Source organism: Apteryx rowi, unplaced genomic scaffold (assembly GCF_003343035.1).
Source record: "Apteryx rowi isolate R43461 unplaced genomic scaffold, aptRow1 scaffold_250, whole genome shotgun sequence".
NCBI lineage: Eukaryota > Metazoa > Chordata > Aves > Apterygiformes > Apterygidae > Apteryx > Apteryx rowi.
Window position 1 is genome coordinate 861370 of NW_020448864.1, and position 18265 is coordinate 879634.

The following is an 18265-nucleotide window of genomic DNA, read 5'->3' on the forward strand; positions in this document are numbered from 1 at the left end:
CAAACTGGTTGTCTGTTCCAGTACCACCTCTCTATTCATACAGCTGAAGTTATGTGTATATTATGATTACAATATTAACATTCAAATATGAGGAAAATATAATCAGGATACCATATTATACAAACTTGTGTAAACTGTGATTTAGTATACTTAGTGTGAGAAAACACTTACAAAATATAAGAAAACATTCCAAAAGTATTTGGGAATTTTGGGGAGGCAGGAGACTGTTTTCATAAATGCAGCATCTGTGACAACTAACAAACCTTTAAACTGAAATTAATCTGAGAATACTGATTGGTGTTAAGGCTTGGGTTCAGTTGTCTAGCATTTTTGAGCAGTAAAAGTTAAGTTAGTACGTCAGTAACAATTCAAGGAGCCTTCATAATTTTTGTTGTTGTTGTAGTGCTTGTTCATTTGCATGTTCCACTATGGGTTGTGTATATCATTTTGCAATGTTTTTTTCAGATAGAAATTTGTCTTCAGTGTTCATATTCTTTTTTTCCCCCTTTCCATCCCATCCTATCTCATCCCTCTCTTGTGCACTGCATGAATGTCAGAACGGAAAGCAAATGTTTCCCACTTTCTCAGCTGACTCTTGCTCATGACCGAGTTTCTGTTGTTAGTTGAAAATATAGTTTCACAGCTGCTGTCCTCCTGTTTTTTGTCTTTCTTTTTTTGGTATATGTTTTTTGGTTTCCTCACACCTACTGCCTGTTGGGGGAGGGGAAAGAAATGAGTTCATGTTTAGCATTCGTCATGGAACTCTCACTAGCCTAGGAGGGGTTAATTTTCGCCTTCTTCAGGCAATGCCTCACAAAAGGCTCACAGACTTGAATTAGGAGTTTTGTCACAGTAATGGAGTTTCCTCTGCAAATAAAAGAAATACCTGTTTCTTACCTGTAGACCCACACATTCCTGAAAAATATGTTCTCCCTGTGTCTTTTCTGCATAGGAAAGATTATTTACTCACATTCAAAGTGCATCTCACTGGATAAATCTGAGCTAATCTTTGACTTTAAAGGTATAGCTTTTCAGATTAGCTTTGAAAAATGTTTGATTAAAGTTGTTCTGTTGCTCCCAAGTCTGGAGAGGGCTAGTAAGAAAAATCTCCAATTGTCATACTCCTGAACTTTTAGATTCTTCTTAGCTCCATGCAATTCCTAATAAAATTCAGAAGAGTTTGAGCAATGGTGGAACAGTATGATAGGTGATCTCATCAATATATTTACAGTGTTCTTAAAGGTGGTGCTGGGAAAATGGCATATTGCATTTAGTGACTACAGTCTCCGAGATGGACAGAACATCATAGATCCAGGACTTTGATTTTTCTCCAAGCAGTCCATAATACAAGGGAGTAACTCCACCTAATAGAAAGGGCCATTTAGGAATTATATTATTGAGGCCATTCATACCATAAAAAAATTCAGGAAAATCCTGTTGGGTTTTATTTAGTTGGTCTGAGGCATACAAACATCATTTGTTACCAGGACACCTTCTCAACCTGCTCCTGCTTTGTTTCATATTTAAACTGTCAGAAGCACTGATAAAGCAATAGCATTTAATAGGAGAAAGCAACCTTTGTGTATAATCCTTCACTGCTCAAATGGCAAACAATATTTACGATGAGATGCCTCCAAGTTTTGGAAGCTCTATAGTTCAATTCAGACAGGTCTGGATCCATGTTATGATGGACCAGTGACTCTTAGATGCCATTGCATTGTGTGTTGGATAGCTATGCAGCCAAACAGGAAGAACCTCATGAAATAAGCTGAGTATCTGGTTAAGTGAACTAAATTTTTGTCTTGACAACAGAAGACCTGTGTGTTTTTTCCCATCAAGTCTGTTCCAACTATTCTAGACCACTTTTCAAGTTAAAATGCAGTGATCTGCCTGTAAAGCATTGTGTAAAGTGATGAGCATTTTGAGAGATTGAAAAACATCCCTTTGTGACTTGCCCCCCTGCCTCAGGACCTAGCATAAGGTAAAATTTTTTTCATCTTCTATGAAGAAAGCCTTGTTAAGAACCATCGTTTACAGGAACAAATCACAAGTTTGTGACACTTAATACTTTGTATTGTCTTTGTGGATATATCCTGGGTTCCTGTTTATGTTTCTATATGGATTTTCACTTGAAACATAACCCATGTGCAGGCATTTTTCCCCAGATTTCTATAAATATTTTAGAACATACAATACAGTCAAAACATATTGTAATCTATGCTGGGAAGCTTTATAGATCTTGAGATGATGGGTCATAGTATGGCAAAGGGAGTGTTTCCAAGGGTGGTTCTTCACTAGGAGAGTAGTGCATTATTGAAACAGGTTACTTAGAGAGATTGTGGAGTTTCCATCCCTCTTCCGTCACTGTTTACTTGTTTAAGATAATGAGATCTTGCTTCCCTTGTCAACTGAACCCTATTTGGGTCACATAGAGTGGCATATGTTTGTATACAAGTGTTTAACTGAGTGGAGTAATTTGTTCACTGCAGTAACTGTAATTCTTAAGATGTGTTGCCCACAGGCAATCTTGCACCCTTTCTTTCCTCTTCACTGGCATCTCATGTATAGTAGGATTCTGCAGTTGAGAGAAGAATGGGTAGGAAAATGTGAACGCTGATTTTCTATTGTTTTATTGCCAACCGTGAATCATGGGGATCACGTGTGTGTTTTGATCACTGCTAAGGTAAAAGCTATCCTATAGTGAGGGCTGAATGTATATCCAAACTGGAATATAAGTTTGGACAATGTATTTGAAACAACGCTGGTTGTTGTGGTCAGGACCTTTTATTATTTAATTAGTGCCTTCTAGGTATGTGCATTCTATTTGTTAAATGGATCCAATCTGAAAAGCTTTTTATCAGAGAAATCTCTATTATATGTTGTCTTTGCAAAGCATTTCTGATATTCTAAGATGATCTGTGACTCCAGTGGTTTTGTAATAGTCCTTTGTATTGCACTTGCCTTTACAATTTAACAATCGTTTTTGATTGAAAGGTACCTTGGAGATGCTCTTATTCCAGTTTTATACTTTACTCACTGTCACACTTCCCTCTTCCATTGAATGAGCTGAATAACATTAGTTTTACTAAAATAGAGTTCAAGTGTATTAAGTTACTGTAAATCTATTTATAAAGCATTTCAAGATTAGTGTCTTTCAAGTGAGTATATTCAGGATAGAGTTCTGTCCAACTGAAAGCAACAGAGGTTTTTTCCGTTGAGTTTGGGGTGTTGTTCCACCTTCAATTCTTTAGTTTAAGAAAGCTTAGTCAAAGGCTCCCACAGACAGCCTGTTTTGGAACCTACTTGCCTGCTTACTGCAAGCAAAACTCATGCTATCTGCTCTTTTTGTCCCCGAAGATATTTTGTGTTTAGCAAACATTGTGTATTGTTGCCACCCATATCAAAGAATTTTTCTCCAGTGGCATCTTCCCTCCCTCCATCATCATCATAATAATAATAAACTAAAGCCCACTGACAATTACACAAAAACCACTGGAGGGAATTCTCATCTTATGCAAAAGTCTCAAGTTAGCCCTTTTCCCTAAGTTTAATTCAATTTGAAAATTATTTAAGTGTGAAAATATAACTAGTTTATAGTATCACTGCTTAACTTGATTTGAGATCTACTTAGAGTGCTGTAATGAAACAACATTTGCCCAAGAATTTTGTTTGTCTCACACTCCAGTGATTCCTCATCACTTTAGCAACGATTTGTTTTTAAAAGACAAGCCAAGAGAATTTCTTTTGAGCATCTTCTGTTCTATGGGCCTGACAGAAGTCCCTTTCCCACCTAGGAAATATTTTTCCTTGAAAACCATTCCACATTCTACATTTACTTTTTCTATTTGTTCTGTTGATTGCTAAAGAATGTTGTTGCATTCTGCTTACCTTTGAGACCACTCAGTGGCCTCTCTACTTACCCTAAGGAAACTTCTTTTTGCTTCAGAATCACTGGTTAATTTTTTCATCATGACACTTATGGTTTACCTTCTTACATATTTTATTTCTTTTGTTATTTTATAACTGCCTTTTCCTACATTCAGGCTGATATCAAATCCATTAAATGAAAGTACTAGGAGATGTCATAAGTACAGTATGTTCAAACTTAAGAATACTGAAAACCTTAAGAATACTGAAAATATGACATCAAGGCTTTGGAGAGTGGAGAAAATAGTCTGTGGTGAAGTAATAGTGGAAGCCCAGGGAGACAAAATAGTTTCTTGAGCTGCCTTCTTGGAAAATTAAGAGCCATCATAAATATCTGTGTTGGAGGTCTAGAACAGAATTTTTAGTAAGAAGTCAAGGTATCTTGATGATTTAATTAAATAAATTAGTGAAGAAATTAATGAATAGATATAGGTAAATTGGAATTAAATACTTTGACATGTGAGACAAGATACTTAGAAATGTGCTTGAAGTATCTTTTGATAGCGGGTGAATAAATAAAATTAATGAAAGAGGGCTTTCTCTCCTCTGGACGTTACTTATTTTGAGAAACCATAGGATATATTGCCAGTGACAGCAAATAAGGTAAAGCTATGCATTTATCCCAGATAATGTCTTGCTCTTGCACTGCAACATTCTTTTCCAGATTGTGAGTAATTTGTACTTCAAAATAATTGGTTATGAAAAACTGTGTACTTTCCTGATTTTTCCACTGGCTTTTGTTGTACTTTCAAAATTTAAATCTAAAGGTTAAAAGACTAAAGTCTTACAATGTTACAGTTGAGAAAAAAATACATCGTGAACTGATGTAATCCATTAGTCAGGTCTGGAGAATGTTTAAGTACATGAAACTTTATCCTAGAGATGATCCTTAAGACATTTATGCTTCTAGACAAGACCTATGCCAAAGTAACAGGGATTAAAGGACTTCCTTTTAGCAAGCTTGAACTGCTTTTCTTATGAATTCACTAAGAATACCTGGGGGTATTTTTTTTTTTTTAATCCGTGTTATAAACTTTAGGGCAAAATTGTTGTCAGTGTCTTGGTCAAATGTTGCTATTTAGAACTTCTTTGTTACATCTTTTGGGTTCTGCACTTTTAAATCAGTAGGATTTTTAACCATTTGATAACTGAGCCCTCTTGGAATCTTAAACTAGATTTTCTCATAAATGGCTTATTCAGAAGTCTTATTCCTTTTTGGTAAGCAAATTTTAATTAAAAAGGAATGCATATAAATAGCTGGTTAAATCAAATTTGGAGATTTCTGGATCACGAATTGTGTGGGTGTTGTAGGGAGCAATAAGAGACTACTTGGTCCTTGAAGGAATGCCTCAGAATGTGGACACTGTTTTGCATGGTAGCAGGTACACTGCTAAATCAGCAGGATACAAGGGACCTGCCATGTGCAAGGCAGTCGATATAGAAGTAATAATGAAAGTTATATTCATAATTCAGGGGAAGAAAACTGCTCCCTGTTTGCTTTATAGAAAAAAATTATCTCCTAGAATTGATATTTTATTCCTCAGTTCCTTAATATCAGAAAGCGTGGTCTATCATGAGATGCAGAAACAAGAATCCATAATTTCTTTTCTCTTACAATGCTCTGCTGTGTGACCCTTAAAAATTAATTTTGCTGATGCCTCAGTTTCCCCATCTGTAAAAACAATAATGATGCATTCTCCACTTACACACTTTGAGGTTGGTGAATAAAATGCTGTGCACTGATGCTATGTATTTGCAGGTATATATTAGTCTGCCTCTTCAGGAATTACTGGTATTGTTATATTTTCTGTTTATCCACTTTGTCTAGATTATGTTAATTTGCTCGTTTGGGTTTTGTTCTGTTTTGTTTTGACTCTTTCTCCTCATGGTACCAGGAACAAAAATGATCAATGGGCCATTCTTTACGGATGTGTTAAAACTGAAACATATGTGTATTTTGATGCAGTGCAGCCATTTTTTTTCTTTGTATTTTGTTACAGATCAGGGAATACAACGGACAGATGCAGGGAATTACCAGTGGGGGATTTGCATCCTTGACATTTGATGGCTCTGTAGGTGCACCTGTAGTTCCTCGAACCTCTAGTAAATTGTACACTTTCTTAGATGAAGAGCAGAAGACAATAGAAGAACTACGTGCTTGGGCAGCTAGTAATCTTTCCATCTCTGGACCCACAGCAAAATTATCTGGTGTTCAGCCAATGCTGTTCTTTGATCTCACTTGCCAGCTGGTAGGGAAAGCAAGAGTGGATGGATCTTCTTTTCTTCTAAAGGTAGATTTTTTTTTTTTTTTTTTAATAATTTGTTAAGACTTATGTTTTAAGACATCACGATTCAGAGTTTTGACAAAACCAACATATTATTTGATTTAATTATAATTTAATTTATAATATTAATTATATTGTGTAGGTGAGTATTTAGAGGTTAAGTGAATTTATGGTCTGTGACCATTTTACTTTTATGGAACCAAGATAGAAATCCCTGTTCTCTGTAAAGTTATTCATCTAACTTATTTCTTTAGAGAGGTTTTGTAAGATGGCATTGTTATGCAATAGAGTTTCACAAACATTTTAAGATAAATATTGCAGGGCTTCTTAAAGCTGAAAAATATTGTTAATTTTAATTTTAACCTTGTTTTCTAGTCAGCAACAATTATTGTGGGGTTTTTTAGCTGTGCCTGTAGGATGTAGCTTAATGCAGCTAGCACTCTCTAGAAAACAAATGAATGAGCGGATTGATTATGTTATCTTTTATGATGGATTTTAGGTAGCCTCAATTAGTTATACATAAGTGCTTCAGGGATTCGTGCTTAATAAAAGAACAAAATGCAAAATGTCACACAACAGGAAAGTACTTTCCAGGACCGATCCTTCACATCAGCTAAATAAAAATGGGTCTATGTAATTTTCCTGGATTTAGCTCCAGCTGTATCAGTCCGTTATTCTGAAATGTCTGTTTTTGCTTTTAAGTACTGTAAGTTGATTGTTAAAACCTGAGTGATGAACAGCCTGTTATTTTCCATTTCATGACTTTATATAATTATTCCTTGGTACTACTATATTAAGCCATGCTGTTATAGCATGTTAGGAAGCAACACATTGTATTATTCCTTCATTAAAGTAGCAAAGATTTTTTTTCACAGAGAAAGATGTTTGTACTACACAAAAAAGAAACCTTAAGCATCATCCTATAATATGTTCTGCAGTTGTTACAAATATTTCAATTTAAACTCTCTCTTGTGAAATGGATGTCAAATGAGACCCTCAGAACTTTGTGGACTGTAAGTAAATTGCTCATTAGTTCCTGTTTTTTCATCTATTCTGTAACTTGAGTAAAGGGAAGCTGGTAAGCTCTTGAGGTAATGAGCTTGAGCTGTGCTCATGTTTTTGCAAGTGCAAAAGAAAACCAGCTGCTTTTCTAAGGGATTTTTCTCTTGGGAGGGGAGCTTATTGGTTTAAAAATCTCTTCAAAACATGCTCTGGCTCCAACTCCATCAGTTCCTCCAAGAAAGGACATTTTAAAACTAAACAGTTATCCTTGGATCTGAAGATGTGTTCAGATTATTTCAATCAGTTTGTCAGATCCATCTCTTAAATATAGAACTATCAAAATGTCCCAAATGAAGCTAGCTGGAAAATAATGAGAACTTGACAAACTTACAGTTCTTCTTTCTGTCAAATAAATAATTTCATAACATATAGCCAGTGGAATAAATCTCTGTTTCTCTATCTTAGTTCTGGAAAGGCCTGGATAATTCAGGTAGTGGGCAGCATCTCATTCAAAGGTGGTTTTTAAGTATTCGTGGTACAGAATCAGAAGATAATAGGCTTTTTTAAATCTGTGGCAGCATGTACCACCTCATTATCTAGGTTCTTCAGAATACACTCTTATTTGGAAATGCTAATTTGATGTTATAGGCTGTTTTCACTGTGAACAGTTTTCCCTTTTATCTTTGATTTGGGTTGAGTATTTCAACCATCAGTATTCTCAGTGTATTTACACATGGCTTTGCTGCTGCTTAGATCTTTTTCTGTGGGCCCTTTGATCCACAGCAGTTCAGCCTTTCCTGATGATGGGGAGAGGTAGAAACCCTTTAAAACTAACCTTTGGTAACTTTTCTTCCTCTGCAGTGCCAAACTCATGGGATAAAATGTTTTGGTAGCATGAATTGTCTGAAAATTAGCTTCTGTTGGACCAATATGCATGAATTCCTATGAAATGCAGCATTTCAATCTTAGTCTCAAATGCCTCTATATTTTTTATTTTCGATACCAGTTCTCCAAACCATTATTTCTATTGTTGTCTTTGAGAAAAGCACATCTGCAGGAATCATCAACTCATGAAACCATGGTTTATAGGATATATTGCAGAGCAGTTATCACTGAAAGTTTGGAGTTTGATGTGCGTAAATAGATTTTTGGTTGCAAAGTACTGCATCTGTTATTTTCTGTCTGTTGGCAATCTTACTTTTCCACAAAACTTTGGTAGCTCAAAAATAATTCTCTTGATATTTCAGTACTTAGGTATCTATCAGGAACTTAGCTTTAGTCATCCACTTTGTAGAATCTAATTATTAAGTATATGTGAAATACTGATGCTTTTGTACTATGGTCCACATAACTGGCAAGGTAGACTGAAGCAGGAAATCATCAGTAGTTAATGGAGTGTATGCTGTGTACTCAGTCTCCAGATACCACAGCTAGAGTGTATAAAAACTTAGCAGGGATTCAGATATTAAATATATAAAGTTCTGCATGCAATGAAGTCTACTTAGTTTTATCTGCTGGAGAAACAGTTGAGGTTTTGCTAGGGCTAATTTTTTTTTAAATATTAGCAAATTCTAATTTTTGACACTTGATAAAATTCTGTGTGGAGGTTATTTTATACTCTGTAAAGAATAAAAAAAAATTCCCTTAAAATCTATGTGAGTAGTTTAAGGAGCTTAGAACTGAGACTCCAGATAAGATTTCTTGTTGTTAGCAATTTTTAATCAAGCAACAGATTTGTAAAAAATGTTATTTTAAATGTTCAACCTAAAGCCTCTTGAGCATATTCAAGTGATTTATTTTCATTGCAGGTATGGGATGGCACAAAATGCCCCTACCCAACGTGGAAGGTACCTGTGGAAGCAAGAGACCTGGAAGGAGAGAAAGGTCTCCTTCAGCAGCTGCGAAATTTAACAGTGGACATTCTAGTCTATGATAACCATGTACAACTGGCAAAATCACTTAAGGTAATGCACAGTTTAGTATTCTAGCTCTTATTCTGTGGCCTATTTTCTATTTAGAACTCACTTCAGAGAAAGTAACAATTCAGTTCTACTGTTAAGTAGTTTCAAGTATTACTTTTATCTTTTACTGTCTTTCCCCTACCTTTTATTTGAATGTAGAACTCCTTCAACGTGTGTGAAACAACCTCATTACCCTAAAATCACCATGAAAAAATTTTTCCAATTAAGCAGCTCTTTCCAGACTTTGTAATATCATACATAATCCTGTGAACATAATGTTCTCAGAAAATGTATGCTATGCTTAAAAATTATTTTTTTAAATGATATAAAGTGGTGTTAAACTTATAGTCCCATTAAATGCCTGCAAGTCTGAAGTCAATGAAAGATCTGTTCTACAAACCTCTGCATTTTACAGTGCATATCCTCATTTAGTGGGTCAGTAATGTTGATTATGCTTACATAGATAAAAGAACAACATAATTAAACATTTGATTTTCAGCAATACTGCCATCTTGCTTCTGAATACAGCAATTTAGCAAAAAATGTATCTTTCATTTTATGGCTTGCCTTCTATACACAAGTATGGTTTTTAAGATCTTGTCTTTACCAGAAAATAAAGATAAGTGATATTTTATTTGTAGTTGTTAGTCTGGGGCTATCAGCAGACATGAAATCAATTTGATATATTAATATATGTTCATAAGTAAATACCAGATAATAAAATAGCTGGCATTTGTGTAAGAATTCACAACAAAATGTACTCACAGAAGTGTTTCATTACTTACAGCTTCTCTCACAGAATTATTATCTTGCTAACTAGTTTCGTCTGTTGATGTACATAAATGTTGATGTTTCACTGAAGCAATATATTTTGAAAATGAAGGAAAAATTGTTTAATGAATGTTAATGAAATGTATTTTCTTGAGCATTTGATGATAGTCCATTTATGACTCTCTCCCATATATATTCAGGATTTAATATTGAATATGTGGTACATGGGGTGTATTCATCAGTTCTCCTTTTTTTCCTTCCTATTTATCCTTTCTTCTTTTATGCACGTGTGCCTTTTGCTAGATACTGTATTGCATAGCATAAGCTCTAATGCCAAACGGAACAGCTGAGAAACCTGTTTTGACCTTCTGAGCAACACAAGCTCTGGTTTTCTCCTACTACTATGCACAAAGTTGCAGCAATTTCAGTCATTCAAAATGGAAAGTTTAAGTTAGACTAGACCACCACTTTTCAGTTTTTGCCATAACGGATGGATTGTATTTTAGTGGAGTTATAGAATAAAAAGTTCTGATACCCTAGCAACTAAACTCTAGAAAGATTTATCAAGTTCAGGTTGTAATTTATGCAATTAGTTTTATTTTTTGCTTCACAGAATAATCTAAAGATAACTTAATTAAAACTTTGAGTACTCTTCATAAAATGAGGGCTTTAAGAAAAGGTTTATTTTTAAGTATTAGTGGAAATTATGTCTTATTGGAAGAAAGTGTAATTGAAATACTCTGTGGATATATTAATCCATATATCATCTTATTTAGTTCAGGGTCTTGTTATACAAAGATTAAAGAATCATTTATGCCTAAGCATAAAACTGGAGGGAGTTTAGCATATGCAGAGCATACCTTCCTGAGTGCAGGCATAAGAAGAGTGTGAGTAGAAACTGTACTAGGTGTTTTTTGCCAGTTTATGGTTTCAGAAACAATAAAATTCATTATTCTTTGAGACATCTTTTCTGCATTTGAAAGTACTTTAGAACTGCTTTTCTATGTAAATTGCTGATAAAATGTTAGGTTACACTCTCCAGTGTTGTTATGTACCATTTGCAATAAAAGTTGCAGCTCTAAAATTATGTTTTAGTGCAGGAACTATCTACTTTACACAGCCCTTGGTATCAAGAGGTGCAGACTGAGAAAACCAAAATATTTGCTTTTCTTTTAAAATTGTGTTTGTATGACCATGCTCAGCCAAGGAATCTCTGAGTAAGCATTACACAATCTAGAGATAATGGGTAGTGTATTACAGTCAATTTGTATCAAATCCGAGAGCACAGTGTCAGGAATATTCCTGCAAGATTTTGTTAAAAACTCCTCTTCTGGGCTGTCTGTACAGAAAACACTGAAGATATGAGCATTTTATCCTGTTTCCTCAGTCAACTAATATTTACAGTGTTTGATAGAGAGAACTTCAGTAATATTAAAGATACATTACAATTGATACTGTAAGTAGAATTTGTCACCTATATTTACTGGCCTCCCTTTCCCAGTGGGTAAGACTGTGGCTTTTCAGCATTTGTTGCTTTAGCAGAATACATGCAGAATTTTTGGAAATCTTATATCCACAGGAAATGGATCATTTCCTGGAGCAAAAAGACATAAATGGAGCTACAAATAAGGAAAGACAGTGGTGTTCACTGCCTTTTTCAGAATATCCCTCTTCTTCTGGCTACCTTTGGTGCATGAGGCTTTCCCATTATTCCAGGAACCTGAACCTGCAACCTGCACATGATTCTTAAGTCTCTTTCTTAACCTAGCTTTTCCAGAGGTTCTCAGGATTCACTCAGGCCTCAACTTATAACTTGAGAATAGGTTTGTGACATGGGTTTCTCTGCCTGGGGGAATTTTGGTAGATAATAAGTGTTATGATGAGTATCAGTGATCAACAGTGGAGGTCTAGCTATTCACAATTTGAACTCAGGTTAGAGATTTCCTTCATGGACAGTCATACGTTGAGTATGTGGCACTGTGAATTCCCCTCACGATTATCATTGTCTATTTTGTATTACAATGTATTTTCTAGTTAGTACAATGAAAGTAATTAACTTTTTAAGCGTGCATACAAGTTCAAGTCATTAGTTTCAGAGTGTTTACCTCATGTTATATATCTTTAGATGAAGAATTTGAGTGTTTTCCCCTGTGTTCCTCCTGTGCTATTCAATGTCTTTTCTATGCTTTTTGATAGTGCTTTAGACTAAGTCTTGCTTGGTTATTGATGTCTGAGTCGCATTTCCAACCTGCTTGTTACATGAGTTGCATGGTTACAAAATCTTCATATTTTTCAGGCCTAGGTAGTGTTATTTTCACCTGTCTATTGTATTTTTCCCACCTCTGTCTCTACAATCATTGAAAAGACCCCCCCTCGCCCCCCCCCCAAAAAAAACCCAAAAATCTTTTAATGTATTTAAGCTGTTTTTTTTGTTTTTTAATTCCTTGGATACAAGGGTCTGCGCCCAAATGCTGTGTATATCCTTCCTGTCCCTTGCAAAAAGTTGTACACAATTTACTCAAATTTGACTGTTGATATGATAAAATAATACAAAGAAATTGCTTTGAATATCATCAGTTATAAAGCCAGAAAAATTAGTATAGATTGATTTGGTTAAGTGATTTCGTAGAAAAACTGTTGTCATGAGTGTCTTTCTGGCCAATCCTGAAAGTTTAACTGCCATGACATATGACCTTTAAGATTTTATCAGTGTCTTAAACAAATTTTGACATAACCCTGTTGGTTTTGAAGCAATTATGAGAATTTGCTATTCTGAAAACTGCTTTAGCTTTGGCTGGTTCCTGGGAGCTGTAAATGTGATTCCTTTAATTTTATTTTTTAGCCTTAATATCTATGTTTAAAATAGTCATACTTAAATTCAACTGAAAATAGGATGCTAATATATTTATAGCATTGCCAGAAATGTGTTTTTATTATTTTAATTTCATTTTAAATAAACTTGCCCTAAATGAGGTAGATGGGTAGTTCATAAATAGAATTGCTCTAAAGAGTTGCTTTTGTCCTAGACTTCAGTGACAGTTCAAAAAATCATAGTGTTTGTTACAATGTAGATCATAATTTTGTCTCAGACAAGTATATAATATATACTTTCTGCAGGCATTCTATAAACTGATCAAAAATGCTATAACATTTTTAGCTGTAACACCCATAATTTTTGCTCACTGATGTTAATAAGCAATGCTGCCTCCCGAAGGAATTTATGGAAATTGCAGTCTGTCTTGAAAAGTCAGATTTGTTACTCTGTTGACATACATCTGCCTGACTTTTTCAATATTTTGTAATGCTGATTTTAATTACATCTCCTTAGTATAGTTATGAGCAATATTAAAATATCTAAAATTAATAGCATTTGCAAAAAATGGGGAGTGATCTGATCAAATACATATGGAGTAAGCAATATTTTTATAAATATCAGGAAAGCTTGAGTAAAGTCTGTCTTGGAGTGTTGCAGTAAAACATGTAATTCAGTTGAATTTTCCTTGATTTCAGCACACAGTTTTAGAAGACAAGAACAATACTTTATTTTTTTGGGCTCTTAGCTCTCTTCTACCACTTTTAACATTTTATGTTTGTACAAATAATTAGTAATTTTAAATTTCTAGCTTTGTGATGCATTGTTTTGAAAGCAAAACAAAAATTCTTCAGTTATAATAGGTTCTTTTCTGTTCATATACAAATAGTCAAAAAAAGTAGTTTGGCACTAATATATTAAGGTGATTTGAGAAGCAGAACTTAGCTAAGAACTTAGCAAAAAATGTTTATCCAAAAGCATTTGTCATAGTTGTTAGATTATTTTTGTAGTATGACTGTTCTTTGCAATTTTATACTGGATCAGAAACATCAAAAATCTAAATACATAAAAAATGTACCTCGAAATTTTTATGCACAAGTGAAATGGAAAGTCTAATAGGCCAAATTTATATATCCGTTACCTTCGTTGGCTCCCATAAAATACAAATCACCTGCAAGACTCTCATATCAGCTCTGAATTTCTCAGCCAAATTTACGTCTAGCTGAAATCTTTAATCTTCTTTTTTCTTTATGATGGGAAAAATTTTAAAACAAACAAAATGGAGAACAGTAGCATATAAGCAGTTTCTATGACATAAGTTCCATAGATTGCATTCTGCTTTAGCATTTGCAGTGACTGCATTCGCTTTTTGGATTTCCGAAAACTTCCTCTAAGAATCTTTTTAATATCATATTTTTATGATTATTTTAGTTCTTTCAAGCATCTTAAAAATAGCATGATTTTACTTTTAAAATTTTCCTGAAATTTATTCTCTATTATGAAGTAGATAGATAGTGGTAGATAGTACCTATGCAATGCTATAATACCATGCAGTTCCATCTTATCTTGAACAGGTACCAACTTCTTGAGGCTTTTCAAAGTTCTTCCTATAAAGCTCCATTTAACTAAATGGTCTACGATTAAGTTGACCGTAAATAAATGGTACATAAATAAGTAGGAGTCTACAAATGAGTGGTCTGCACTTACTCACACTTAAGATTTTGAGAATTTTTTTAATTGACCTTTCCTGGTTGCAGCCTTTCAACTCTTTTTAATTGGCATCTTTCAGGTTTCTTGTGTTCTTGCTGCAAGATTTTTTTTTTCTAGCTATTTTATCTTTTAGTTTCTGAGCTAAGGGATGGTGTCATAATTTTTTATTTAAAGAGTCTTATTAACTGTTTCACAATATGGATTGTATTCTACTTCTGTAGTTATCTCCACTTCCACTTTTCTGTTCTCAGTTATACAGAGCAGCTTTTTCCCAGTGTTGGTAACACAGTCTCAATTATGCAAGGTGGGATAGAAGGGAGGGAAGAACATTATTAAGAACATATTCAAATGAAGTTTAGCACTTGGAAAGAAAAAAAGGCTTCCAGATAAGCATCTTAACTGCAATCTTAACATGCAAGCTGTCCTTTTGGTATCAGTGGGCCTTCTTGCATGCTTGTGTGGTTCTGTTGGAGCTTAGGAATAGAAGGGAAAGGAGGACCCAAGGAGTTTGCGGAATTTGTCCTGAAGTGCCATTCTTACATATCACTGGAGATGCTGGAGATGCAGTACCTTATTTATATATACACCTGTAAGGAATGTGCCTGTTTCAGGGATGGAGAGTGGGGGAAAAAAAGTGCTACAGAGGGTGTTTATTACCATAATCGGGTCTTTGCTACAAAAGCTTGTTATTATGAGCTTATTGCCGGGTATAGGTTCAATTAATGCAAGCAGTGATACAATGGTATATTCTTTAGTTTCACATATATTTTATGTTCATTACTTTCCTTCCCACAGAAAACCTATGAACTTAAGATTCTTGACTGGTTTTAGAACAGATGAACAGACTCCGTTAACAGAAAAAAAAATCTACTTTCATAACTGAAAAGCAAATTACTTCATATAGAAGGGGAGGATGGGAAAAACAAGATAATCTAATTAAATTAATGAAAATATCTTTCAATAATGACAGTTAACTCTCGTTGAAACTGTCCTAATCAAAATAATGAAGTAAAAGTGTGCTTTATATGTTTTAGCTGGCTTTAAGATGTGATTTTTTTTTTTTTTAACTATAATTAAACCATCTGATTTTCTTATCAGTAAGACAGGAATTGGTGCTTTATAAGAAATGTGAAAGTAAAAAGAAAAAAAAATAACCTTCACACTGTACTTCAAGTTTAGCTCACATTGCTGGGGAAATGATCATCTTTATCTGCTGCTCAATCTGCTTTTATGCGTAAATGCATATGTGTATAAGTGTCATCTTAAGACATGGCCAGTCCAGCCTACTGAGCACACTTTTTAGGTCTCTACTGGTTAAAGTTACTCCATCACTGGCTCTTAAGTGTATCTAAAGTGGGAATTGAAGCTGAAATAAGATGTAACAGCCTGGCTGCTGTTATATTAATGTTAATTGAAATCAATTTAAAATAATTTATTACTTATGTAGTGTTATTTAAAAAATACTTAGAACAAATATTAATCCACGTTATTGAATGTGTGTAGCTCACCAGCTATCAGCTGGATCTTAGGTTGTACTTTATGAAACTTATTTGGATACTAGCAAATTGGATTCAAAAGCCTTTAGACCACAGCAAAGGGGAATTAAAAACAAAATTAAATCTCCAGATTATCCACCTTTAAAATGGAGGGAGGGGGGCAGGGAAGTGAGTGCAGTTGTATTTTAAAATACAAGCGAAGTTGTAAAAATGTGTTCAAAGGTCACCACTCTAACTTCTTTCTTAGTAGCTACATGTGTAAGTTAACTTATATTTTTTGGTGTAACTTGACAAAACTGTTTCAGAGAGCAGAAATTAATTCTAAGCAAAACAGGAAGAAAATTGGAGGAGAGAATCAGATTTTGACACTATTCCTAACTCTATCATTGAAGCTCTAAAAGGTGTTGGCTTTTTGTTCTGGTGCTGTAAAAATAGTTTATTTGTTTTGTAAGTGTAAGATATGATAGAGGAAAAAATGTGTGTAAGCAGATGTGTTTGTGTGTATACATAAATACAGATATGCTGTATATGATGACGGGCATGAGATCAACTGCTTAGTGCTATCATGCATGGACAAATCACATCCTGGCAGTCTCTGGAGGGTCGTATTGTGAGTACAGAAGACAAACTGTGCCCTCAGGAAAAGAATCTGTTGGCTCTCTTGATCTGTCTTCTTAAGTCTGCTTGAGATTTTGTAAGAATACTTACCCTGGTTCTGACTGCAGCCTTTGCCACCAGTGATGTTATTGGATAAAGCAAAACAGACATGTTGTCCAAAGAGGCTGTGAAGTCTCCATCCTTGAGATATTCAAAATCTGACTGGACATGGCCCTCGGCAACCTTTCCTAGTTGTCCCTACTTTGAGTAGTGGGGTTGACCTAGGCATTCTCCAGAGGTCCCTTTCAACCTCAGTGATTCTGGCATTGTGTGAAAACTGGGAGAGAGGTTTAGGTTGCTTAGGATTTTCCAAGGAAATAGCTAACATTGTTTTATCAAGTCACTCTCTTTTTTTTTCCCCCCCCACTTAAGATTGGAAGTTTTCTGAGAATTTACAGTATTCACACAAAGCAAGCAAGTGCTGACAACCAAGATGTGTCGCATGTAGAATTCCATCTTCATGGTGGCACCTGTTACGGTCGAGGAATAGGAGTCTTGCCAGAAAGTAACCCAGATGTTAAGGAACTAAAAGCGTAAGTTCTAAATATATTTTCTAGATGATCCCAGAAAACTCGAGGCTAATGTTACAACTGTACAGTTTAGAACTGTAAATGTATGTGAGAACCAGAAACTCTGGAACAGGATGTGTGTTTAGCACTACTAAGGTGAAGAATAGATGTTTGGGAGGATAGGTAAGTGACAGGTAATTTTTCAAATGGAAAATACAGCAGGGATTAAGATTTCTGTTTTATAATTCTCTAATAATATGGCCTGGCTGCATTAACATAACTATTCTGTTTTATAGTGACATACAATCTTTTAAAGATAAAAGCTACAGTTAAGCAAAGAATTGAGCATGTTTTAAGTATGTGCATATGTCTTATTTGAAATTGGTGAGACTTAAAACTTGTTTGAAATGAAGCATAAAATTTAAATGCTTTATTGAACTGAGTTATATGTGTAAGGAATGGCTTAGTGACCAAAATCTTTTTTCTTTTATCAGAAATTCTTAGTTTCCAGCAGTACAGATGTCTTTTGGCACTGTATTGGGTTTAAAGTTACAGAAGTGATTTGGAAAGGAGTGTCTCACCTGCATCATTAATATAGACTCCTGCAACTTTTGGCTTCATTGAGTTTTGTGTCTCTGCTGGAGATTCTATTATGTCTGAACATTATACCTGTGTATTAGTAAACAAGGTGGGTGGGAGAGGGAGGGAGAGATTTCACAAGGTTTATAAAATTTTCTTCCATTTATTTTTAGATTCTTGGAATCTGTGGATCTGGCAGACAGTCAGAATATGGAAAGCATGTCTTCAGTGGAATTAGATGGCATTTTTAGCAATGTTACAGGTAAGAGCAATTGAAAACTGATTTGTTCTTTCTTCTAACATATATTTAAATATAGTCAAGATAAGGTTATGTTTATTGCTTTTCTAAAGATGATGTGTAATGTCATTCTCCCATATGAAGCATTTGAGAATTCTTTTGGATTATTAGACAGAAAACTGACATCATCCTATCCTGTCTCACAGTGGAATCCTTTCGTATAGATGGAAACATATTTTCATAAAAGGTAGTGAATAAATTTTTAAACACTAACCGTGTTCTTAATCATACTATATTAGATCACAGGGCAGAGTGATG

General features: G+C 34.6%; 1 protein-coding gene across 9 annotated transcripts in view; it reads left to right on the top strand.

Moving 5' to 3' along the window:
- Positions 1-18265, top strand: part of POT1 (protection of telomeres 1) — an 82644-nt gene that overhangs the window by 42740 nt on the left and 21639 nt on the right. For all 9 annotated transcript variants that reach the window (XM_026066940.1, XM_026066942.1, XM_026066943.1 and 6 more), the window contains 4 exons: positions 5928-6218; positions 9023-9178; positions 16994-17154; positions 17883-17971. In XM_026066940.1, coding sequence (XP_025922725.1) covers positions 5928-6218; positions 9023-9178; positions 16994-17154; positions 17883-17971 — 697 coding nt within the window. The remainder of the gene's footprint in view (positions 1-5927; positions 6219-9022; positions 9179-16993; positions 17155-17882; positions 17972-18265) is intronic.